We start from the raw sequence: 26644 nt of genomic DNA on the forward strand, positions 1-26644 counted from the left end.
GCCCTATTCTCAACTCTGATACCATCTTCCCAGATAATACTTTTAGTCCACCTGCATGTTAGTCTACCTGTCAGGCTCAGGCAAAAATTACTAAAGTCATGGGCCAAATGGAACATACCTAAAATAGATTTCCTAGCTTCTTTCCACATGAAGACTGCTAGTTTCATTTGCTCTGTTCCTACCTTTGTGTTCCTGTTTATTGAACAGTTTGCTTTAAATCTTACTGCCATTCAACCATCAAGGTACAGATGTTATTATGATTTCATCCTGACTTTGATGGACAGGTGATCTCACCAATGAGCCCCAGGACTTCACCATTCCAGTGACCTACCCAACTAGGGAACTATAGAAACAGGCTGGAGTTATGGATCTACCTGCCAACATCCACGTCTACTGGAGAAACAGTTACAGAATCAAGAACATTCACTTCCTGCATCCCATAAAGAATTTTGGTCCATACTCTCAGATCTCAGAGGGATAAAGAATAGGGAGGTTTCATATATATATTCCCTTTTGTTGCCCTTGTTGTTTTTCATTGTTGTTGTAATTATTGTTATTGATGGCGTTGTTGTTGGATAGGACAGAGAGAAATGGAAAGAGGAAGGGAAGACAGAGAGGGGGAGAGAAAGATAGACACCTGCAGACCTGCTTCATTACCTGTGAAGCTACTCTCTTACAGGTGGGGAGCCGGCAGCTTGAACCGGGATCCTTGCGCCGGTCCTTGTGCTTTGCACCACGTGCGCTTAACCTGCTGCACTACCGCCCGACTCCCAATAGGGAAGTTTGGAGGAGATGAAACACAGAACTAATGGAGGAGATAAAACACAGAACTCTGGTGGTGGGAACTGTGTGGAATTGTACCTCTGTCTTGTTAATCATTATTAAGTTACTAATAAAAGTCACTAATAAAATAATAAAGGTTTTATAAAATTAACTCAAAAAAAAAAAAAGAAAAAAAAAGGACACCTGCACCACGTGTGAAGCTTCTTCCCTGCAGGTGGGGACAGGAGGCTTGAATCTGGGTCCTTGCCATGGTAATGTGTGCACTCAACTAAGTGCTCTACCACTCAGCCCCTAGACAGCTTCTAATAACAATACATCCCAAATTAAAACAAGATACACACACACACACACATATTTTTTAGCTTATCATAGTGGCATAGATTTGTAAGTATGACAAGGTCCACAGCTGTCCAGAGTTTGGGGAAACAAGCAGCGTGCACACACTGTTGGTGGGAATGGAAATTAGTGGGAACTCCTGGAGGGCAATTTGGCAACATACATCAAAAGCCTCAGACATGTGCAAACCCTTTGGTTCAGCAAGCCAACTCCTAGACATTATTCTAAGGAGATAATCATGGAAATAACCCTCCTTTTATTCCCAGGAGGTTGATTATATTGGCAAAGGATTATCAATATAAAGAATATATTGACATGGAGTCTTGTTAAATAGCTTATATGTGATGTGATACACATGATAAAATACTAAGTAGTTGTTACATTCTACAAGAATTCTTAGTAATGTGGAATGATCTCATGATGCAGCAAGTGAAAAAAAAAACTGAGGCTTTGAAAAAAACAGATCCACTGTAAAATCCCATTTTTAGAATAATAAATTTAAAACCAAAATTGCACAGAAAAAATGCTGAATAACAAACATCAAAATATTGAAGAAACTTATCTGTGGGTGGTAGGATTATGGAAGATTGCTTTCTCCCCTTTTTGTTCTGTGCTTTTCTCTATTTTGGGAAGGTTTTATAACAAACATGCTTCTGTTGTCATCAGCAGAAAGCTACTCAAGACTCTCCTTGGAAAGGCCAGGGAGGTCTCTGCACAAGGGGGTCACAGACAAGAGGACTTGGACCCTTGTCTGTCCATGGTCTGCCCCAAGGATGGGGTAAATGGGGGCTCTTATGCCCTCTCCATCCAACACCCACACTGGTCCACATGTGGTCCTGGTTTTAGCTGGTCTCAATGATTAGGGAGAGATCAGCCTGGATGCATCTAGAAAATGTAGCTGACAGTCTCCACCATGACCCTCTTCCCTGACTCTTACCTTACTCTCACTTCCCTGTAGATAGCGATATGTTTTTAGCTCAAAGGAAAAAACAAACAAATAAACAATCAAGAACAAATCACAGATCCCCAAGGCTGCTTGTGAAGTTTACTAAGCTCAGAAAAACAAACAACAAATAATAATAAAAAACAATCCTTTCTCTAGACAGGAGCTTTCTGGAAGCTGATTTCCTCTGCAAAGGCTGCCAGTGTGTGCTGGTTGAGTGGACTGATGAAGAGAGCAGTGATGTCTATCCAGAGGTGGCCACAGCTGCACTGGACTTGGGTTCTGCATGTGTCACTCCACTAACCTTCCACCTCTGCATCTGACCTTGCTAGGTTCTGAGAGGTCAGGGAGTCCAGGCAACAGTACCAGGATCTGGGCTTGGGTCCACACAGTTGAAGCTATGCAGCCCTCAGTCCATGAGGTGCCCCCAAGGCTGTCTGGGCCTCTGGAACTGTGGCTGTTGCCCTAACCTTTGGGGTGACCACAAGGACCTGTCTGTAAATAGACCCCAGGCTGGGAGCCAGGAGATTTGGGTTTCAGCTCAAAACACATGTGCCCCACCAGCTGAAGGAAATCCTGCTCCTCCTCTGCCTCTTCTCCCCTCCCCTCACCCACATGGCTTGTGTTTCCTCATGCCGGGGATTCTGGGAGAGGAGTTGCTCACCCACTGGGCCTCTGGAAAGGACAGCCCATGTGGCGGTGCCAGAAGTGGGGTGACTGGAGGCACACAGCTCAGTAAGCTGGCCTGCTCTGGAGTCAGTGGAGTGGACCAGTCCAGCCAGCAAAGATGCCCCTATCTGTGTGGAATTAAGAGGCATAGGCTAGGGAGCCCTAGGAAGAGGGGTGACCTGTGGTAGCCCAGGGTGGGGTCTGGTTTCCCCAAACCTCTCACCTGACCCAGCCTGCTCAGGCTTCCAGTCTGAAGCTGCCTGCAGACAGGCCTGGGTAGGCTGCTAAGCCCTAACTTGCTTCCTTTGCAGAAGGTTCTGGACCTCATACAAAAGGGACACACTGAGTCACAAGCAGTCCTCATTTCCTGGACATTCATGGAGCCCTGTCTCTGGGCTGGGGGCCTCACACATATTGAAGCTCAGATTTAATTCCTGACAGACCTGAAGTAGCCTTAGGAACCCCACCACTGTGTGTTGTGACCTGGGGGGGGGGGCACAGTCCTAAGTGTTCCAGGTGTGACCACATGTGCCCTAAGCCCTCGATCCCCTCTTCTCAGGGCAGCCACTGAGTGGTAGGTTTTAGCCCTGGGTACCTAACTTTGCACCGGACTCCTGCCTGCCACACACAGAACCTACCTCACAGCCCCCACCTCTACTCATCCATGTCAGGGATCAAGGGCAGGGCTGGTGTCAGAGGGAGAAGAGGCTGCTGTGGGGTCTGGTGTCCCCACCGCTCACCCTGGGAATATGATTCACAGTCTGAGAGAAATTAGTTTCCACAAGTGTCTGAATCTCACTGCCACCTGATAGCTAAGTTTGGAATTGCAAGCACAGAGCTCAAAGGGAATTACCATTTTTGAGAGCCGGGTGTAGGTATCATGAGAATCTGCAGCACCAGGGAGTTTTAGAACTCAGAACATTATGAGTTAAAGGCAGGACCTGCAGATATAGCAAAATTCTTCCTTTCTTTCCCTTTCTCCCATTGTTTCCCTCTCTTTCTTCCTTTCTTTCCCTCCTTCCCTTTCCTTCTTCCTTTCTTTCCCTTTCTTTCTTTCTTTCTTTCTTTCTTTCTTTCTTTCTTTCTTTCTTTCTTTCTCTCTCCCTCTCTCTCTCTCTTTCTTTCTGTCTTTCTCCCTTTCTTTCTTTCTTTCTTTCTTTCTTTCTTTCATTTCTCAGAGCACCACTTAGCTCTGGTTCTTGATAGGACTGGGGTTTGAACATGGGACCTCACATGAAAACTCTGTGTGATATTACAGTGTTATCTCTCTGCTTCCTCCAAATGATTTTTAAAAAAATTACCTTTATTTATTTATTTATTTATTTGGATAGAGGCAGCCAGAAATAGAGAGGGAAGGGGATGATAGAGAGGGAGAGAGACAGAGAGACACCTGAAGCACTGCTTCACCACTGTGAAGCTTTCCCCCTGTAGGTGGGGGCCAGGGGCTCGAACCCAGGTCCTTGTGCACTGTGACGTGTGATCAACCAGATGCGCCACCACCTGGCCCCTTCCAAATGATTTTAAGATATTTATTTATTGATTTATTTAGGATAGAAATTGAGAGGGAGGGGGGAGATAGAGATGGTGCCCCATGGGGACTGAATCTGGGATTTTTGGTGCCTCAGGCATAAAAGCCAATTGGTGTTTTTTAAAAAAAATATTTATTTATTTGTTTATTCCCTTTTGTTGCCCTGGTTGTCTTCTTGTTGTAATTATTATTATTATCATCATTGTTGGATAAGACAGAGAGAAATGGAGAGAGGAGGGGAAGACAGAGAGGGGGAAAGAAAGATAGACACCTGCAGACCTGCTTCACCGCCTGTGAAGCGACTCCCCTGCAGGTGGGGAGCTGAGGGCTCGAACCAGGATCCTTATGTCAGTCCTTGGGCTTTGCGCCACATGCACTTAACCTGCTGCACTACCGCCCGACTCCCTGCCAATTGGTTTTTAAAAATAAAAATAATGAGCTGGGAGGTAGTTTGTCTGGTAGAGAGTACAATTTACCATGTATGAGGACTTGGGTTCAAGCTTCTAGCCACCACTTGGGTGTACCTACAGGAGGGAAGCTTCATGAGTAGTGGAGAGGTGCTGTGGTGTCTCTCCTCCTCTCTGTCTCCTTCTTTGTCTCTGTCTTCCTCTCTGTCTTTCATCCTCTATTTGGAAAAAAGAAAAAGAAAAAAAATCAACTGAGAGTGTTGCAACTGTGCAGGCACAAAGCCCAAGTGAAGCCCTGCCAGTAAAATAAATAAATAAATAAATAAATAGGCACTAACACGTCTCCCATTACCTTGGAGCACACTGGGCACCACTGCTGCCCTCCCGGAAAAAGCAGTGACTAAGTCAGCCTGGAGGACACCCCAGAGCAGACTGGTCCTGTACCTGGGCTGACCCGTTGGATCAGAAGATAGGTGTTGGGTGGATTCAAATGCTGATGAGGCCCCTTCTGGAAGTTTCTGTTCTTTGACTGTTGGGTGACTGGAGCTGCACACAGACCCCTGTTGACCCAGGCCCTGCAGATGGACACATCTCCCCAGAGCTAACAGTGCTAATTCCTTCCACAGAGAGACCTCAGCCACCGTGGGGCACGGCAGGAGAGAGAGGGCCCAGGCAGTAAAATAAAGGCTCAGAGGGAGAATATTGGCTTGAGAGAGAAGGGCAAGGAAAGCAAAAAACCAAATAAATGGCAAATTACCGGGTAGCCATCTCGTCCTGATTGCCCCTGTGGTGATTAATATGTGATTAATAATCAGACTTTCGGCAGCAAACCATATGGCAATACTTAGAACCCAACCAATGCCTTCTGTCCCCATAGTCTGTGAGGCTGGCAGCATGGTGGTGGGGTGGGAAGTGGGGGTCTTCTTCCCATCTGCTCAGGGGGGAGAACTTGGGGTTACAATGGGTCTGAGAGATGGGATGGAGCTCCCATACCCCTCCTCCCAGGGTGTCCCCTACTGTCCTCCCCACTGTGACCTGGTAGACACTTGGGGACATGGCCTTCCCGAGGGACCTTGGATAAAAATGCTCCTGCGAGGGGGAGGAGGGGCCTGGAGAGCAGATTTGGGGGTCCTGCCTGTTGCCACCAGGAGGGAAGTCAGCCTGGAGAGCTGGGGGAAGCCTCTCTGTGCCCCAGATATTTGGAGCCGTGACTACCTAGCGAGCCATCTACACACCAGGTTGCAGCTTGAACACTCGGCATTTGCTCAGCCCGCTGAATAGTTTAACAGTCAAGTGCAAAAAAGAAAAAAAATCGAATTGGAATCTGTCCCTCACCCTCCTCCTCAGGCCCTCCAGCGAGTCTGCACAGGCTGATTTCCATGTCATAGCCAGCGATGACTCAAAGGCCACATTCTTGCCGCCTGCTCTTCCTGGCCTGAGGGGGCGCTGCTTGTCTAGCACCCAGGTCCCAGGGTGCTGACGGGGGTGGGGGTGGGGGTGAGTCAGCCCCATGGGCCCAGTTCCAAAAGGCAGCCGCTCAGAGGAAAGGAATTCCTTTCAGAAAGTTGGCCCCAGTGCACCGCTAATATGCTTCTTGAATGGATTCCTCAGGGTTTATGGTCTCTGAACGAAGGCAGACTTGTCCTGTGTTTTGGGGGAAAATGTATTTTTTGGGGGGTCCCTAACTGTGCCTTGCTCCCTGTTTCTGAACCAAGTGCCTTGGCTGGTCAGTGGTGCACTGGGATCTCGGCTGCCCCATAATTTGGCTGAGAAGGAAAATGGAGGCTGGGATGCTGACTGTTATTCCTGGCAGAGATGCCAGATACCTTTGTAGTCAAGCTTGTGAGACCAAACCCTCTCAGACCCATCATCCACTGTGGGGTGTCAGCACCAGTGAGCCTGGGGAGTGCATTCTTGGGCACCAAGTTGGGTCAAGCTCTGGCAAGGAAGGGTGGGTTCAAGCCAGCTCTCCGGGAAGGAGAAGGGACCCAGACTGCTTCTGGGTGGGGGCACGTGGAGCCCTTTGGGGGCTCTGTGCTTGCACTTGTCAGCTGCCTGGACAAGCCCAGGCTCCTTGCCCCCCCCCCCCCCCCCCCAGGAAGGGCACTATTTTCAGGCAAGTGCTACAAAGAGAAAGAGAGAGGAGTGTCTTATCTTTCAGGAGTTGGGATGCACACCAGGACACTTACGGGAGGACCTGCAAAACACAAGCAGAGAAGCCACGGTCAGGAGCAGAGGGAGGGGGTCTTTAACTGCCCCCAGCACTGACCACCCTTCTGCCAAGGCTTTAGTACTGGCACAGGAGTGTCCCCAGGTGGGTTCATGGGCTCATGTGGGGGAGCTGTTGCTGTGTTGCTGGTCCCCTTCAGGGGCTCACTCCTGTGGGGGGTGCTAGCAAGCTGGTAGGAGTCGAATCTTTTCTTCTTTTTTAATTTTTAAAAAACTTTATTTATATTTGATAGAACCTAGAGAAATTGAGGTGAAGGGAAAGAGAGAGAGAGAGAGATGTCTGTAGACCCTGCAGGTGGGGACTGGGGCCTTGAACCTAAGTCCTTGTTCATGGTAATACATCCACTTAACTTAATGCACCACCACCCAGCCCTCAGGAATTGAATCTTGTTTCTGTGAGAAAAACACATTCAGGGCTGGGAGACAGCTGAGCTGGGAGAGCATTAGCATGAAGCTCTGGGTGAAGCAGTGCTCTGGAGTGGTCCTCACTCAGGGCAGAAAGGAAGAGGCCGTGCTGGGAGGCCGCTCACCAGTCTTACCCTGTGAGGCCCTGGGTTCACCCCTCACCCCACTCTGGGGTCGCTAATTTCTATGGGGAGTCCAGGAGAGAAAACCTTTTGGGCTGAGGGGGCTATGTACCCAAAGGCCAGGGGCATGTATGCCCCGCCCCCTTCTTCAGGCCACTGTGTGTGGCTTTTGACTCCTGTGACCTTTTGATCTTTGTGAATTCATGAGGAGCACCCCCATCTATGGAGGACTCTGCTGAGGCTCAGAAGGGGTACCTGTCCCTTGGCCACATGGTTAGGGGGTGAGCTCATCTCGGGAGGCAGTCTCCCAGCTCCAAGCCCCCTGGCCCACTTACTACAGAGCCACACGGCTGCTGAATGGCCCCCTTGCTTGCTCCCCTGGACTCTACCTCAGCCTGGGGAGTGAGGGGGGCAGTTGGTACAATGTTGTGACTTAAAGGAAATAAACATGTGCTCCTTTGGAGCCCACGTATATGTAGTCAATCCTCAGAGACCTCGGCTCCCCAAGCCTTTGGTGTTTATCATCAGTGAGTGTGAATGAGGTTACTTCTGGAGGCCCTGAAGGGCGGCTGGGTACAGGGAGAACAAGTCCCATGATGAGGAGGCCTAAATTTCCCATCTCACTCAGACTTCAGGGATGGGAGAGGCTCGAGACCAAGTTCAACCACCAGTGATCAGTGGATTAATCCCTTGTACCTGTGTAACAAGGCTCCATAGACACCCAGAGGAGGGACTTCCTTACACTAACTTAATGGGGACGGGGAGCATGGGAAGTAGAGAAAGGGAAGATGAGACAAAGAGTTTTGGCCTGAAAAGCAGATTCATAATGGTGCTAACACCCAAGAATGGTGACGTGGTGGCTCAGAGTCTGGACAGGCAGCTGGCAGGCCACTGGCATGTGGATACCACTGTGACAATGAGAGGTAATTGTCCCTTCAACCCTCTATCTGTCAGTGTCCCTTCAACCCTCTATCTGAACCCCTTAGTGATCTGGGAAGAGCCAAGTTGGAACCAGGTCTCCACATGAACTGGAATAAATTCCATAAGGATCAAAGACTTACATGTTAAAAAAAATCATGAAATTCTTTCAGGAAAAAGTGGGGAAATTCCTTTCCGATTTTGGAGAGGGGCAGCCTTTTCTAACTGCACTTCATATCCAGGAGCCATAAAATAAATGTCTGGTCCAATCATATAAAAATGAACAATGTCTGCAGGGTAGGAAGCACTGGAAGTGTCAAAGTCAAACTGGGAAACACATTTCTTTTCTCTCTCCCCCTCCTGTTCCCCATCCTTTTTATTTGTCATCAGGGCCACCACTTCCACTGGCCACTCCTTTCTTCCTCCCTTCCTCCCTCCCTTCCTTCCTTTCTTCCTCTCTTCCTTTTTTCTTCTTCTCTCTCTCTCTCTTTTCCTAACACACCACACACACTTTCTTTTTTCTTCTTCTCTCTCTTTCTTTTTCTGACACACACACACACACACACACACACACACAGAGAGAGAGAGAGAGACAGAGGTGCCTGCAGTACTGCTCCATCACTTGTGAAGCTTCTCCTTGCAGGTGGGAATTGAGGGCCTGAGCCCAGGTTCTCACACATCACGATGTGTGTGCTCTACCAGGTGCATCACTGCTCATCCCCGGAGATGTACTTAAAAATTTTTTTTATTTATAAAATGGAAATATTGACAAGACCATAGAATAAGAGGGGTATAATTCCCACCACCAAAACTCCATATCCAATCCCCTCCCTTGGAAGCTTTTCTATTCTTTATCCCTCTGGGAGTATGGATCCAGGATCATTGTTGTGTGCAGAAGGTGGAAAGTCTGGCTTCTATAATTGCTTCCCTGCTGAACATGAACACTGGCAGTTCAATCCATACTCCCAGCCTACAGAGATGTACTTTTAACTCATGCCACAGAGGTTAAATATCTGGGTAGCAAAAGGCTCCTACAAGTCAACTTCAGAAACAAGAGTTAACGAGAGGTGTCGGAGAAGTGCTGAGGCCATATCGACTGTTCTATCTCCAACATGCATATGTGTACACACACACACACACACACACACACACACACACACACACACACACACACACACACACACACACACACACACCTTTTAGGTCCCAGAGAGAAAAGAAATATCTGGTGGTTTCTCACTGTTTGGCTACATATTGCAGAGCAAACTCTGAATGTACAACAGGCTGAGAGCCTCTAGACAGGCCCCTGGTGAAATCACCTGTCAGGTTTGAGGGTGGTAGCATCCCTGGGACTCAGGGGCAAGCAGTTTGGATGAGGGATTGGATCTGAGAGTTACCTTGCACAGTAAGGCCACCCAAATGGAAAGTAAATGCACTGAATTAAAAAAAAAAAAAAAGCAACAGCTCTATTGAGATGAAATTCACTCATTTAAGAGCAGTATACACTGGCTTTTTTTCTTTTTGTATATTCATAGATTCTACAATACTGCCATTTTGAAATTTTACCTTTCACTTTTTCTTTTTTATCTTTTACTTTTCAGAAAGATAGTTTTCCTGGGTCTGAGTCTTTTTTTAATTTTATTTTTAAACCAGAGCACTGCTCAGCTCTGGTTTATGGTGGGTGGGGGACTGAACCTGGGACTTTGCAGCCTCAGGCAAAAGAGTTGATCTGCATAACCATTATGCTATCTCCCATACTCGGGTCTGAGTCTTGACTGATGGTTTATTTTTTGCTCTCTGAGTAAGTCAACTCATCCTACTATCTTCTGGCCTGCACTGTTACTGATGGAAAGTCAGCTATTATTCTTACTGAGGTGCTTATATCTGGCTGATCTGAGTTTTCTCTTGCTGTTTTCAAGATTTTCCCTTTTAACTTTTAGCATCTTCACCATGGTATGTCTAATTGTATCTCTGTCTTTATCTTAGAGTTCATTAAGCTTTCAGTAGTGCTTTCATAAAAACTGGGAAGCCTTATTTTGTTATTTATTTATTTTCCCTTTTGTTGCCCTTGTTGATTTTATTGTTTTTGTAGTTGTTATTGTTGTTGTTATTGATGTCATTGTTGTTAGATAGGACAGAGAAATGGAGGAGGGGAAGACAGAGAGGGGGAGAGGAAGATAGATACCACTGTGAAGCAACTCCCCTGCAGGTGGGGAGCTGGGGGCTCGAACTGGGATCCTTACACGAGTCCTTGCACTTCACACCATGTACGCTTAACCCACTGCGCTACTGCCTGACTCCCGAAGCCTTATTATTATTATCTTAATATAATTGCTTCTGTTCCTTTCTCTTGTTTTTTAAATTTATTTACCCTTTTGTTGCCCTTGTTTTTTTTATTGTTGTAGTTATTAGTGTTGTTGTTACTCATGTCGTCGTCGTTGTTGGATAGGACAGAGAGAAATGGAGAGAGGAGGGGAAGACAGAGAGGGGGAGAGAAAGACAGACACCTGCAGACCTGCTTCCCCGCCTGTGAAGCGACTCCCCTGCAGGTGGGGAGCCGGGGCTCGAACCGGGATCCTTACATGGGTCCTTGTGCCCTTTCTCTTGCTTTGACCTGCCTGTACCCTGTTGTATGTATGCTGGTGTGCCGAGAGGTGTCCTCCAGAGCTCCTCTGAGGCTGTTTATAATTTCTACCATGTAGGTCTTCTAATTCATCAATTCTTTCTTCTGCTACTTCATATCTACTGTTCCTCTCAGGAACATTGACAAACTTTAATTTATCACTTCCCCCCTTTGTCACTGGTTCTTTTGGTGTCATAGCTAAGAAACTACTGTCTAGTCTGAAATCTTACACTTTTGTAAACTATTTAAAGTGCCAATAAAAAATTATTGTCTAACCCAAGATTGAAAATACATACCTAAGTTTTCTTATAAGAATTTTATCATTTTACCGCTTAGATTGACATATATTGAGTTTGTTTTTGTGTATAGTGTGAGGAAGAAGTCTAACTTCATTATTTTCCACTTAGTGGTCCTAAAACCACTGAGTTGTATTGGCATAGCTGTCAAAATTAAGTTGATGGTAACTGTAAGAGCTTGTTTCTGGAATTTCAATCGTATTTGATTGATCTGTATATTATATTGATCTGTCCTTATGCCAGAGCCACAGTCTTGACTATCGTGGTTTGGCACTAAGTTTTAAAGTTGGGATGTGTGAGGCTTTTTACCCTTGATTTACCACTAAAATGTGTTTAGGTTATTTTGGATTCTTTGCATTTCTCTATGAGATTTTGGTTGGTTTGTCAGTTTCTGAAAATACCCAACTGAAGACTTGATAGGACTGTGCTGGCTTTGTAGAGGGGTAGCTCTGCTTGCAGTCCACAGCAGTGACAGGTGGGCACCCAGCCAGACCCTGACCCCCCAGGAAAGAGACTCCCCCACATATTCTGGGGCTTAGAAAGAGGCCTGGTTTGTACAAGGGAAGGCAGCAAAACTTCTTTGCTGAACTATCTAGAAATAAACACTGGGTTCAGCCAAGACCAACCAGAGAGGGCCATGTGCTCTGTGCTGCTCACACCAAGGTGACAGCCAAGTGTCAGGTCATGGCATGGCAAGGACAGCCAAGGGACGGGTGTTGGCCACAGCTGGCCAGGCCGCTGACCTCGGTGGTGGTGACCCAGGTTACAGAGGGGACATCCCCTGGGTACTGTGACCCTGGAGGACAGAGGTTAGAAGTAGAAGCAAAAGAAGGACCTGGCCTGTAGTGTGGGGGACTGGCCCCTCCAGCAGGGTCTCAGGTCAAAGACAGACTGTGGGGACAGCTTTAGGGACTGAGGAGACCTGGGACTCAGGTGAAACAAGTGAGAAGGAGAAGGATGGCTATGGACAGGGCAGTGTCACCCATCTGTGGGACCTGGGAGACAAAGCCAGGCACAGACTACACCTCAGTAGGCTGTGACTCAGCAGGGGTGGGGGGTGAGGAAGGTGCTGAGGGCCTGGGGACCTAGTGCTCATGGTGGGGGTGAGATGTGCAGATCCCTATCTTGGGGGGATTTGGAACTGTACCCCATGACAGTGACAATCCTGTCAGTCAATTATTTCCTCAGTAAAGTGATAAAAAAGAAAATATGCAGACACCTATCAAGGGGAGATACCCTTGTACCCATGTGCCACAACTGTACTGTACACCATTAAGCTGAAAATAAAATAAAATTAAATAAAATGAGAAGAAAATGGGGACGCACCAGGGTCGCCTCTTCTTCCAGGCTTGCCACGTCGTCCAGGGGGGCCTAGACAGGAAGGGAAAGGTAGACTGGTTGAAACAGGGAAGCCAGTGGATGTGGGCATAGGGGACTCCTGCCCCACCCCTGGGAGCTGCATGCTTACTGGAGGGAAGGTGCCCACCCACCAACTTCCTGTTGTCTGCATTCCCCATTCAGTTTTTTAATGATCTATTCATTCACTCACTCACAGTCCCTCCCTGACCCGAATGGTAGTAGAGTCACCAGCTGAGAGCAGCAGAGCTGTGAGAAGTGCAGCCGCTGGGTGGGGGGTGGGGGCCTTACCTTAGGACTACAGGACGCCCCAACCCACGCTTCCTAATCTCCCCCAGCTGAAACCACAGAGCTAACATGCCTGGTCTTCCAAACCCTTCCTGGTGTCACAGCAGACACTGCCTTGCCCATCTACTCTTCCTTCGTTTGCCGGAACCTTCCTCACTGCCCACACGTCCCAGCTTCAGGAAGAAGCTGTAAATGTGGGATTTCATTGCAGACCACGCACCTCCCTGTCTGCCCAGTCCTTCTAGCACACACCTCTAAGCCTTTTCTGGATTTATCACATGCTTCCTGCTACCTCTGCCTGCCACCCTCTGTCCATGTCTCTCATGTCTGGGGTGACAGTGCTGGTGGTGGGGGCTCAGTGGCCCATCCTTGGCTTTGCCCTGGGTTCTGCACGGCTCACCCCTTGAGCTCCTTCGAACGTCTCTGACACCCCTTTGCTCCCTTCCCTTCTCATTCCCTCCCCTTTCTTTCCTCCCCTACCATTCCATTCCATTCTCCTTCCTTCTTTCTTTATTTTTTATTTTTTGTTTTAAGGATTATGACTGAGGCTTGGTGCTGGCACTAAGAATCCACTGGTTGGGGGGTCGGGTGGTAGCACAGCAGGTTAAGCGCATGTGGCGCAAAGCACAAGGACCTGCGTAAGGATCCCAGTTTGAGCCCCTGGCTCCCCACCTGCAGGGGAGTCGCTTCACAGGCAGTGAAGAAGATCTGCAGGTGTCTATCTTTCTCTACCCCTCTCTGTCTCCCCCTCCTCTCTCCATTTCTCTCTGTTCTATCCAACAATGAACAACATCAACAACAATAATAATAACCACAAGAAGGCTACAACAACAAGGGCAACAAAAGGGAAAAAAAAAGAGAGGCCTTCAGGAGCAGGAGCAGTGGATTCATGGTGCTGGCACTGAGCCCCAGCAATAATCCTGGAGGCAAAAAAAAAAAAAAAAAAGAATCCACTGGTCCAGGTGGCCATTTTTTTCATTTTTTTTTTTATTGTATAGGACAGAGAGAAATTGAGAGAGGAGGGGGCATAGGGAGGGGGATAAAAAGATAGACACCTGCAGACCTGCTTCACAACTTGTAAGGGGCTTGAACTAGGATCCTTCTGCCGGTCTTTGCGCTTTGTACTATGTATGCTTAACCCAGTGCACTATCTCCTGGCCCCTTTCCTTATTTTATTACTATTATTATTATTTTTTGTTGTTGCATGGGTCAGACAGTACTGAAGGTTGAGAGGCAAAGCAGTTTCCACAGAGCAACAACACAGAAAATTTGGAGCTGAATATTATCTACCTCTGAGCTTAAAAACACCCTTAGCTGACCCCAGCCAGAGGTTCCGGCTGCTACCAGGGTGAACACCAGCCTCCTTCACCCCCACTTTATATTCTAATACCACATCTGGGTGAAAGTCTAGAAGTTGTTGAACAGATCCTGCTATGCCAAAAGATGGGGTGCTGCCTCCCAGTCTGTTTTGAGAGAGATAGTACATCCCTTGATTGGGTCAGGTGGGATGCACACTTGCTACCACATGAAAGAACTGGGTTCAAGTCCTCCACCCCCACCTGCTGGGGGGAAAGCTTCATGATTGGTGAAGCAGTGCTGCAGGTGTCTCTGTCTCTCTCCTCTTTCCCCTCTCAATTTCTCTCTGTCTCTATCAAATGAATGAATGAATGAATGAATGAATGAATGAGTGAATAATACACCCCTGAGAGTGGGATGCATTTTTAGGGGAGAGCAGATAAGGGGAAGCTGCGTCCACTGAGGTCAGAGCCACCCCGCCCACCTCCATTCCTGCCATCACCCCCTCACCAATGGTCACTGGAAGGAACCCACTTTCTTCCCATTTCACCAACGAGGTTCTACACCAGAGGGCCATTCGGATATTTATGTCATCTTTCGCTGGCCATGCAAGATTATCAGCTGAGAAATTAGCACTTAATGTTGCTATGAAACATTAGGCTGATGGAATTTTGAGTCCTGCCTGGGGCTGCTTTGGGCACAAGCAGAGACAAAAACAGATTTCTGGATTTGTTTTCTGGTGGACATTTTTCACCCCTGCTCTAAAGACTCAGAGATGACAAGAAGTGCATCTAAGAACACAACTTCTAAGTTGATTCACTTCTATGTTATCTTGACTCCCAATGTTTAAGTTCTTGGTAAGAATGTATAGGATCTCTCTCTCTCTCTCTCTGTCATGTTCATTCTTGGAGCTAAGACAATAGCTAGTGTGGAAAGGGTCAAACACAGTGACTGCCATGTATAGCTGCCTCTGAGGTCAGATTACCTGACTCCTCCTCACTCCCTGCTCTGTGCAGGTGGACACTGGTGCTTACAGAGCCCACACCACCAGGGCACTTCTGGCTTTCAGGAGTTCCTTGCTGCCACCACCCCTGCTTATAGGGACACAGCTCTCTTCATGCCTAGCAAAGTATGCACTCTACCAGGTAAGATATCTCCTAGTCACCACACTTTTATTTTTAAAGAAATATTCATTTATTTAGATAGATATCTAGAGAGAGGCTAGCCAGAGTACCACTCTGTCATATGAGTTCCCAGACCTTGAACCCATGGACTTGTGTGTGCCAGGAATGGGTGCTATCCACTGAGCCACCTCCCCACACCATGAGACTGTAATTGCAGATGGCGTGCTCCCTGTCTCTATGGTGCCCTCATGGCACACTAGGCTCTGGGCAGGGCTGGAGATGGTGACTATTTTTACAAGCACTGGTCTTTACTGGAAAAGTCAATGCTAAAACACCTCAAGACTTCCCAGAACCAGCCCAGAAGAGAGGCCAGCCCCAGACTATGTAGATTACTTAGAAACCAGTGAGTGTAGCCAACGAGCGTACCTCCCTTTTTCCAGAGAGGGGAGTGAGAAACTATAGCACTGAAGCTTCCTTCAATTTGTGGGGGCCTGGATGGAACCCAAGTCCTGCACATGGTAGAGTAGTGCAGTACCCATGGGAGTTATTTCTTCCACCCTATTCAAGACTTTTATTTGGCTTCTTGCTGTTGGACTGTAGGTTGTTTTTTTTTTTTTGTGTGTGTGTGTGTGGTATTTTCTGGGTATTAATCCTTCACTGGGCAAGGACTTTGCAAATAGTTCCTCTGCTTCTACAGTTACCCTTCTAAAGATTTATTTTTAATTAATTAATTAATTTGATAGAGATAGAGAGGGAAGGGGAAGACAGAGAGGGACAGAGATAGAGAGACACCTGCAGCCCTGCTTTACTACCTGTCAAGCTCTCCCCCTGCAGGGGGTATAGTTCTCCCTCTAGAGGGTGCTCTCTGTTAACTGTTTCCTCTGACATATTTAATTTTGATGAATTACAATTTGTCTAATTTTGCTCTTGTTATCTTTTGAGTTAAATTTCCTTCTCCTCCTTTCTCTTCCTCTCCCTTCTCTTCACCTACTCCCTCCCTCCCTCCCTTCCTCTCTCTCTCCCTTCCTTTCTTCCTTTCCAGAGCACTGCTCAGCTCTGGTTTATGGTGGTGCAGGGGATCTAACCTGGGAGCTCGGAGCCTCAGGCTTGAAAGCCATTGACATTTCGAGCCCCTGGCTCCCCACCTTCAGGGAAGTCGCTTCATAGGCAGTGAAGCAGGTCTGCAGGTGTCTATCTTTCTCTCTGCCTCTCTGTCTTCCCCTCCTCTCTCCATTTCTCTCTGTCCTATCTGACGATGACATCAATGACAACAGTAATAACTACAATAATAAAACAACAAGGGCAACAAAAGGGAATAAATATAGACACCTGCAGACCTGCTTCACCGCCTGTGAAGCGACACCTCTGCAGATGGGGAGCCGGGGGCTCGAACAAGGATCCTTATGCCGGTCCTTGTGCTTTGTGCCACCTGCACTTAACCCACTGAGCTACAGCCCAACTCCCCTGTACAAATGAATCCTACACACTACAGTGCACAAGGATCCAGGTTCAAGCCCCTGATCTCCACTTGCAGGGGAAAATCTTCACGAGTAGTGAAGCAGGGCTGCAGGTATCTCTCTGTCTCTTTCTCTCCTCCTCTCAATTTTCCCTGTCTCTATGCAGTAATAAGTAAGTAAATAAATAAATAAACAAACTCAAATAAAAAAGGGAATAAATAAATATAAAAAATTACAAAGAAAAGAAAGCCATTGACATAACCATTATGCTGTCTCCCCAGCCCTTGAGCTAATTTTTGTATGTGATGTAAGCTAAATGCCTGGCTTTACTCTTGGCTTGTGGATGCTAAGATTTCCCTGGACCATTTGTTGAAAAGGCTGTTCCCCCCACTTGGCACTTTATCAAAGATCATTAAACCTTATAAGTGATTCACCATGGTGTATTTATGTTTTCTATTTTGCTGCCAGGGTTTTGTACCTATATGATTCCACTACCACTTCTGTTGGAATCTTTTTTTTTTTTTTTTTAATAATTTTTCCTAAATAGAGGGTGAAGGGAAGGGAGGAGAGAGATCAAGAAGGAGAGACATCACAGCTCTGCTCCACTGATCAAGAAGCTTCCCCTCTGCATGATGCTCCCACATGGTGGCTGGGGTCTTGAGCCTGGGTTCTTGCATGTAGTAAACAGTGTGCTTCACTGGGTGAGTTACCTCCTAGTCCCTCAACCCCAAGTTTTGAAAGAAGATTTGTGCTAGATTCCTCAATCCCAGGCACAGACCTAGAGTTCTGTGTTGTAATTACACAGGAAAATTCTGACTTGGGCAGATGAGGAGTCTGGCAACCCAACACCCCCATAACAAACAACAGAAGCCTCTCACCCCCACATCTCAAGGCTGTTAGGGCTAAAGCACTAGTCCTGACTCTCTCCTAAGCCCCCATCTCTTGGGGCTGATGGTGCCTGGGACCCTGGGGAGGCTGCCCTGGGCTTGGTCTTTTCTCTCTAGGCACCATATTTTTCAGGGCTCAGGAAGGCATGTGAGAAGAACCCCACTGGTATACATAGGGCCATCTCCTCTGGCTTCCAGGGAGAAACAGCCCCCCCTCTCAGGCTAGGTCCAGCACACCAGACCCTAGCTTCTGGGCTCCTAGCAGGCCATGGGAGCCGCTGGGGCCAGGCTCAGCAAGGCTGTTGCCCTGCCCTCAGGCAGAAGTGGGGGCTTGGCTGGACAGGGGCCTTCACATGGGAGAGAAAGCCAGTCTCTACCTGAAGCTGAACCCCAAGCATCAGCACTGTCTTTGGAGGGTCATTATGGGGTACAATGTGATATTCTCCATCTGTGTAATTCAAGCCAGATGAAGGAAATTAATTGCCTGGGCTTCGAGGGCTGAACCAATGCATTTGTCTGGGGGCGGTTCTCCTGGGGGGCCAGGCTAGGCAGAAGGCTGGATGTGAGGGATGCTGGTGGAGTGAACATTGATCCAGGCGGGTGGGGGTGGTACCATATCTCCCGGGGCCTTTGGGGGAAGTTTCAGCAGGGCTGGAGCAGGGGTGGGTGGCTGAGTGTCACATGGTGCAGGTTTGGTGGGCTGGATGGGGATCTAACTGAAAGTGAGAAGGAGAATGAGACCCAGGGGCTTCTCCAGGGCCAACCAACCCAATGCAGATACCAAAGACCTCTGTGTGAATAACCCACAGAATGACAACTGGCTGACCCTTTATTCTGCACTTACAAAGAAACTGCTCAGCCATTTCTAGGACAATTCCATAGGGAGATGACATGTCCAGGAACTTTCACCTCACAACCCTACAAGTTCCCCTTGTCACCTACATGCAGGCCTCCCTAGGACCCATGGAACCAAACCCGAAACCAAGAGGGTATGGTCTCCCCTGCTCCCCTCCCTAGAAAGCTACTCTAGGTCCAACAGGCTTTATCTTCCTCCTCCTCCTCCTTCTCAAAGGGGGTTCACTGAAGTGTCCAGTTGCCTTGCATGAAGCTTGGTGCCCCTAACTCCCAGAATGGGGCAGGACCCAGCGAAGTGTGCAGAGAGGAGGGAGTGGATGGGTCAGGGGGCCTAAGGGTTCTCTCCATACCCCAGTACTCTCTTAAAGATTTATTTATTAATTTTCATATGAGAGAGAGAGAGAGAGAGAGAGAGAGAGAGAGAGAGATCACTGCTTCGTTCTGGCTTATGGCAGTGCTGGGGATTGAACCTGGGGCTTCAGGGCCTCAGGCATATAAGTCCTGTGCTCTAGCATTGAGCCATCTCCTTGGTCCAGCATTCTCTTTAAACGATTGTACCATCTAGCCCAGGTGTAGGAGAGATGCAGAGCACCTGATATGAGGGGCACAGACACAGAGATGGGGTGCTTTCTGCCCTCCTTCTGCTACCCCCTGGGGCAGAAGGATGCCATGGGGGAGGAAATGTGTCCAGCTGAGTCCCACACTGACCAACTGTCCTCACTGGTGTCTCAGCACACAGAGCAGGCCACACGAGGCCTGACTGCTGGGACCTGCTGGTGTGAGAGGGAAGAAAGAGGCAGCTTCACAGCCTCCTGGCGTGACTGCCAGGCACTGAGGGAAGCAACCCTGGGGAAGCTTTACTGTGCTCCTGACTGATTCTTTACCCAGAGAACATGAACTTGGGATGCTCTGAGCCCCAGGACTCCTGCTGCTTATGCAGCCCATGAGAGAAAGGCTAGTCCAGGGCTCTCCCCAGAGTCTGTCTGTCTATCTGTGGGCCAGATAGACAGACAGACTTTTATTTTATTTTATAAGACAGAAGGAAATTGAGAGAGGAGTCTGTGGACCAGATAGACAGAGAGACTCCTCTCTCAATTTCCTTCTGTCTTATAAAATAAAATAAAAAGGAAAATAAGGCCACCGAGAGCGGTGGATTCATAGCCCTAGCACTGAGCTCCAGTGATAACCCCGGTGATAAGAAGAGAGGGCAGGGGAGAAGTTGAGCAGTCTGAAAATGGAAATTCTCAAAAAAAAAAAAAAAAAGTCCTGAGGTTTCAGACACAGCCTGGCTGCCGAGGGCTCTGGCACCCCTAGGTACCCCTGAATACCCGAGACAGATACCTGCACATCAGCAGCTCTGGGGAAGGAGGGGTTCACAGCAATGCTGCAGTCAGACAACACAGAGCCATTTCTGTCTCATCTGTGGTTGGGGTGGACAGTGCATGGGGCTGGCTAATCCCAAGGACTACAAATCCTGACAGATTGGAGGCTCCTCCTGTAATGCTGACTGTCCTCTCCAACTCTGGGGTCCCCCTACCAGGGTGGGTTTCCCTTTCTTAACTTCTGCTTATGAATGGGATCATCTCATACTCGTCTTTGTCTTTCTGACTTAGCTCACTTAACACAATTCCTTCTAGCTCCCTCCAGGATGGTTCAGAGAAGGTGGGTTCACTGTTCTTAATAGCTGCATAGTATTCCAGTACGAAAATATACCACAGCTTTCTCAGCTTGTTGTTGGGCACCTGGTTTGCGTCCAGGTTTTAGCTATTACAAATTGTGCTGCTATGAACATGGGTGTACACATATATTTTTGATGGAGTGTTATGGACAGTGATTTCTTAAAAAGAGACTTATATTTTTCTGAGAGAGAGGAAGAGAGAGAGAGAGGCGATGTTCAGCTTGAGGGTCTTGGACATATAAGGCATGAGCTCTGCCCCTGAGTTGGCTCTGGCCCTGGAGTGAATATGGACTCTGAGCTTCACAAGGTGGGAAAGTTGTGGTGGGTGGGGGCACGGCTGCACATCCCTGTGAATGCACTGACTGCTCCAGAATGGTGTACTTAAACAAGGTCAAAACTGGTCACAACGGCCATTTCCCAGCCCCGTGTGCTTCACCATATTGTGGAAAGCAGAGCAAAGCTCCTGGGGTTCCTAGCCACTGAGGGCCAGAGGGAGGCTGAGATTGGGGTACCTGGTGGGCTCCAAACCATGCTGCAGGCACCATGGCCACCCACATCAGCTGGGCCTCTCCTGAGAGCCTGGTACCATGCATGTTCCTGGGACTGTGGTGTCTTCAAGGTCATATAGCAAGGACATGGTGGAACTGAGCCTTGAACCCAGGTCTAGGGGACTCCAGAACTGGCCTCTGAACTTCCTGGCTGTGTAACCAAGGCCAAGTCCTTCTTCTCATTACAGGATGTATCCACAGCCTTGAGAGTCTTCCTTGGGGGCGTTGGAGGCCTCTGTATCTGACCCTCTTCCCAGAACTCTGGGAAGCAAGTGGGAGAGAGGGAGCTTGAATCACCTCAGACTTTCAGCCTGGAGTTCCCCAGACTGCTCTGGGGCCTCAGGGCTATTGTGGGGGTGTGCTTTGAGTGGCAGAGGGAAGGGATTTTGTACTTCTGAGATCAGATCTCATTAAAACTTCTCCCTAGAGAGTTTCTGGTTTACAAGTTTTAGACCCACCTCAGCGCTGGACCCTCCCTCCCTCTTGGGTGAGGTACTGGTCTCCCTGCTATTTCTAGCCTGGTCTGACAAAGCCCTCGTCCCTTGGAAGACTGGGGGCAGGTGTGTCCAGTTGGCCTCTGTGAGACCTGGGGGACCTGCCCAGAGAGGTTCCCAGGAGCTCTAGTCACTGTCTTCTGGCAATGGGAATCACAGTCTCTTGCTCAGCAGAAGCTGCACCCCAAAAGGGCTGATGTTCCCATAGGCCCCTCCTCCACTGTCTACCTTGCTGCTGGGGGTGGTGGGTTGTCCACGACTGCTGAGCTGCTGGGGGGCCCTGAGGCAGTTTGGGAAGTCAAGGTCAGGCTGTTGCAGAGTTGGGGGTGTTGCCCAGGCTGGTGCCTCCTCCCCTGCAGCCCAGAAATGGAGAGGCTTTAACCATCTGAGAAGTTCAGGGTCTGGCTCCAGAGAGTCTGCTTGGACACAGTGCCCCCAAATGACCCACTGAACTGGGTCTATCTTGGGGGGTGGGTGTTGGGCTGGTGGGTGGCTGCAACCACTCACAGAAAAAGGCCTGTGCCATGTTCAGTGGGGAAGCAATTACAGAAGCCAGACCTTCTACCTTCTGCATCCCACAATGATCTTGGGTCCATACTCCCAGAGGGTTAAAGAATAGGAAAGCTATCAGGGGAGGTCTGGTGGTGGGAATTATGTGAAGTTGTACCCCTCTTATCTTAAGGTTTTGTCAATGTTTCCTTTTTATAAATAAAAAATTAAAAAAAAAAAAGAAAAGAAAAAGGCCTCAAAGGTGGATATAGATGATGGTACTGGACATCCACGGAAGCCCCCTGACTATGTTTAATAATGAGTGATCTGACACTGTTCACTGTATTCCTGGCAGGAATAGAGTCAGGGGGAGTCCATGGAATCAACTCACACCCCTACTCACACTGACCCTGTGAGGACGGCGACTCTCTTCACCTCACAGATGCAGAAACAGAGGTGCAGGGGTGGGCAGATTAACTGACCCCCTGAGTTCATGATGCTGGTTGTGGTGAGACCTGCAGTATAGACCCTGAGCTTGTGGCTGGGTGGAGCCAGGGTGAAGGTGAGTTATTAAAACAGTGCATGGCTTTCAAAACCCCCTCTTGGAGTTTAAAAAAAAATTTTTTTTAATATTTATTTTATTTATTTATTCCCTTTTGTTGCCCTTGTTGTTTTATTGTTGTAGTTATTATTGTTGTTGTCGTTGTTGGATAGGACAGAGAGAAATGGAGAGAGGAGGGGAAGACAGAGAGGAGGAGAGAAAGATAGACACCTGCAGACCTGCTTCACCGCCTGTGAAGCGACTCCCCTGCAGGTGGGGAGCCGGGGTTCGAACCAGGATCCTTATGCCGGTCCTTGTGCTTTGCGCCACCTGCGCTTAACCCGCTGCGCTACAGCCCGACTCCCCCCCTCTTGGAGTTTATATTTTATTTTTTTACTTACTGGGAATCATACATAATGGACGAGGCCCAGGGGTGTTTCAGCAGGCCCTGAATTGAATAGTGAGCTAAAAGGCCACATGCCAGCAGTGGTGGCCGGGAGGGACTGACCCATTCTTACTTGTTCTCCTCACAACACCCACAGTGTCTGCTGGCTCCTACTGTCCATAGGGGTGGGCATGGTGCTTTCGTAAAGGGTTTCAAATGAAGCCTGTGAGCCAGGCCGACAGTAACTAGACCCAAGGGCCTTCACTGGGTCGGCTAAGTTGAGAGGGGTGTCCAGCTAGGCTGGAAGGGGGTGCTGATGTCATGCAGGCAGGGTGTGGCTGTCACTTCATTTCCTGCCAAGGGGATATCTCAGAGAGAGAGGGCAGGACTTGAATGACTGAGGACCCAGGTTCCATCCCTGGCACTGCACATAACAGGTCTGAGAGGTGCTCTGATCTCTCTGTCTCTCTCACAAAAATAATTTTTTAAAAAGTCAGGGAGCCAGGAGGTGGCACATAAGGTTAAGAGCACATATTGCCATATGCAGGTTTGAGCCTCTGATTCCTACCTGCAGGGGGAAGGCTTCATGAGTTGTGAAGCAGGTCTATAGGTATCTCTCCTGCTTTCTCCCCCTCCCCCTTTCAACTTCTTTCTGTCCTATTAAATACAGTAGAAAAAAAAAACCCAGAAAAAAATCCCAGAGGGCTGTGGAGATGGCACAATGGTTCTGCAAGAGACTTTCATGCCTGAGGCTCTGAGGTCCCAGGTTCAATTCCCAGTTCTGCCATAAACCAGAGCCAAGTAGTTCCCTGATCTTTCTCCTCTCTCTCTCTCTCATTAAAATAAAATAAAGATGTGAGTCGGGTGGCAGCACAGTGGGTTAAGCACAGGTGGCACAAAGCAAGGACCGGCATAAGGAACCTGGTTCAAGCCCCCGGCTTCCCACCTGCAGGGGAGTCGCTTCACAGGCGGTGAAGCAGGTCTGCAGGTGTCTGTCTTTCTCTCCCCCCTCTGTCTTCCCCTCCTCTCTCCATTTCTTTCTGTCCTATCCAACAACAACTACATCAATAATAACTACAACAATAAAACAATAAAACAAAAGGCAACAAAAGGGAATAAATAAATATTAAAAAATAAAGTAAAATAAAATAAAGATGCTTTTCAGCCACCAAGTTACAAATGCTACCATGATGCCAACCTGACTTTCTGAGCAGATGACCTCACCAATGTATCCTGGAACCCTACCTCTCCAGAGCTCTACCCCACTAGGGAAAGACAGAAATAGGCTAGCAGTATGGATTGACCTGGAGAAGCAATTACAGAAACCAGACATTCCACCTTCTGTACCCCATAACAATCCTGGGTCTATACTCCCAGAGGGATAAAGAATAGGAAAGCTTCCAATGAAGAGGATGGGATACTGAACTCTGGTGGTGAGAATTGTGTGGAATCGTGCCTCTCTTATTCTACAGTCTTGTTGATCATTATTAAATTAATAAAAAATAAAAAATAAAATATGGTCACCAGGAGCCGCAAATTTGTAGTGCCAGCACAGAGCCCCAGCGATAACCCTGGTGGCAATAAAAAAAAGGGTTAGGGTGAAGAATAAAGAGCCATCTCTGCATCCCTGCAGCAGCAACTTGGCAGCACCATTGGCAGAGAAGGAAACTGAGGCTGGTGGATGTGGTGACCTGTGGAGGCTATGCCGGAGCCAGCCGTTCAAGGCCTGGGCTGCTGGGACTGAGCCAATACTCAGTCTCCTTCTGGGAAATGACTGTGGTTTCCCACAGGGAAGGTTTTCTCCAGAGGCTACGCAGGAGGGAACAGAGGCAGGTGGTGGGGAGTCTGTCTCCATCAACAGGAAGGACTTATGAAGGTTTTGGGTTAGGGGTGCATGGTGGGGACCTGTGGGGAACACCAGCAGGGCTCCTGTGCCTTATGGTGGCAACTTCCAGGGAGTGAGCCCCTGAGTGACAGCTGTATGTATGACCTGTGGCGGGTGTTGAGGACATGGGACAAAGGCTGAGTGTGGCTTGTGGTAGGCAAGAGAGCCTGGGGGTGATTCTCTGGGGTTTGGGAGCACCCTGATCTGGGCTTCTGCCCAGAGCCCATCGTCTCCCTGGATCCTGTTTCCTATGGGAGAACACCCTAAAGATACCAACCTCCTCCCCTCCCCACTCCCCCCAAAGTCCTAATCAATAACACATGGGCCATGTAACTCTGGGAACTTAACGAAGGCTGGGATTTATTGCTCTGAGAATAAAAAGCTTTTTTATTCTGTATTTTATTATTATTTTTAACTTAAAAGCCATTCATGTGAGCTTTGATTTCCATGAGAATCATTCATAACCTGCATGCTAACTACCCTGCCCCCATCCCGGAAGGTTCTGGGAAGGGGCGATGGTTGCAGTCTGTGGCCACCACATGTCTGGAGTTCCCCTGCAGCCCTGACTCCCAGGGGACCAGGCCCTGTGGCTCTGTGGAGGGATGGTCAGGTCAGCAGTAAATCCTGGCCTTCGTCAACTTCTCAGTGCTCAGGGCCTTTTGAGATGAGCTAACACACATGGCCTTGAACTTTTCACACCCTCAAGATTTCTTGGCTTCAAATGGGAATTCAAAGAGCAAACTCTTGGCCTGTCACTCATGAAATCATTCCAGAAACATCTATGGGGTGCCCTGCAGATATGAGTCCTGGTCCCAGTTTCTGGGATCAGTCCTGGAGGCAGCACACAGTGTGGTGGGGTGGGGGAAGGCTGATGGCTGATGGGCTGTGCCAAGTGACCTCACAGTGGGGTTCTATTCCTGTGAGCTGGGGTATCTGTGCCCTTGCTGTGCACTCTGTCTCGTGCCTCCTCCTGCTCACAGCAGATATTGGGTGGGTGGATGCTGGGTGGGCAGAGGGGCTGCTCTGGTCTGGTTGCTTCCAACACCTAGCTGGTCCTGGAGCCTTTGCTGTGGGGGGACATGGGAGGACTGCTTGGGCCACCTCTCATCTATTCAGCTGCCAGCCTGGCCAGGATGCCCACTGTCCTCTCTCTCTCTCTTTCCTCCCTCCCTCTTTTCTTCCTTTCTCTATTTCTCTCCTTCCCTCCTTTCTTTCTTCCTTCCTTCCTTTCTTTCTTCCTTCCTTCTTTCCTTCCTTCCTTCCTTCCTTCCTTCCTTCCTTCCTTCCTTCCTTCTCTCTTCCCTTCCTTTCTCACTCCTCTTCCCTCCCTCCCTCCTTCCCTACTCCCTCCCTTCTTTCCTTCATTTCTTTCTCTGTTTCCTTCTATCCTGTGGGAGAGCACTCCCTGTCAGGGGCTGCTGGAGCACTGCTGGGGAGCTGAGAATCCTGAGACTGAGAATGGGGTAACTTGGAGCTCTCTGTGCAGGTGGAGGTCATGTATCTGCAGCAGGAGATATCACAGTCATGGTCACTGGGGCTCTGGGGGTGTGTGTGCTGAGGGAACCAGGCAGGGCTTCCATGGGGGCTTGGCCTGTGCCTGGTGCTGGAATCTTTGCAGCAAAGTGGCATTTGCCCCTCTGTGCAGGCCAAGAGGCTCGACAAGGACGGGCCCAGGTCATACAGTTGGTGTGCAGCACATCCGGGGCTCTGCCCAGCTGCATCCAATCCTAAGCCACTTGCTTTCTTCTACTTCCTTTCTTCAAGAGAGAAATGGTGGGGGTGGGAGGCTGCCCTGGGTCTGGCCCATCTCTCCAGATGCCATTGTCTGGCCAGCGATCCCACACTGCTCTGTGGAGGTTGCAGGGCTGGGGGTTACTCTTGGAAGTGCTGGGGTTTCAGATTCTGTGGGACTGGAGCCACTGGAAGTTTGCATGTGTAGTCAGTTTGCAGGGTGTGCCGCTGCTTCTGGGCCAGGAATTGCACTTATAAAACCAATTGGTCCGACCAGTCAACGCCCATGTTCAGCGAGGAAGCAATTACAGAAGCCAGACCTTCTACCTTCTGCAACCCTCAATGACCCTGGGTCCATGCTCCCAGAGGGA

General features: G+C 48.7%; 1 protein-coding gene across 1 annotated transcript in view; it reads right to left on the reverse strand.

Annotated features, from left to right (window-relative positions):
- Positions 1-26644, reverse strand: part of COL23A1 (collagen type XXIII alpha 1 chain) — a 275148-nt gene that overhangs the window by 33824 nt on the left and 214680 nt on the right. Inside the window, exons 3-5 of the mRNA XM_060197271.1 lie at positions 12586-12630; positions 6856-6863; positions 5424-5450 (exon numbers count right to left, since the gene is read on the reverse strand). Of these exons, the coding sequence (XP_060053254.1) occupies positions 5424-5450; positions 6856-6863; positions 12586-12630 (80 nt within the window). The remainder of the gene's footprint in view (positions 1-5423; positions 5451-6855; positions 6864-12585; positions 12631-26644) is intronic.

The sequence above is a fragment of the Erinaceus europaeus genome, chromosome 9 (genome assembly GCF_950295315.1).
Source record: "Erinaceus europaeus chromosome 9, mEriEur2.1, whole genome shotgun sequence".
In the NCBI taxonomy this organism is placed as follows: Eukaryota; Metazoa; Chordata; class Mammalia; order Eulipotyphla; family Erinaceidae; genus Erinaceus; species Erinaceus europaeus.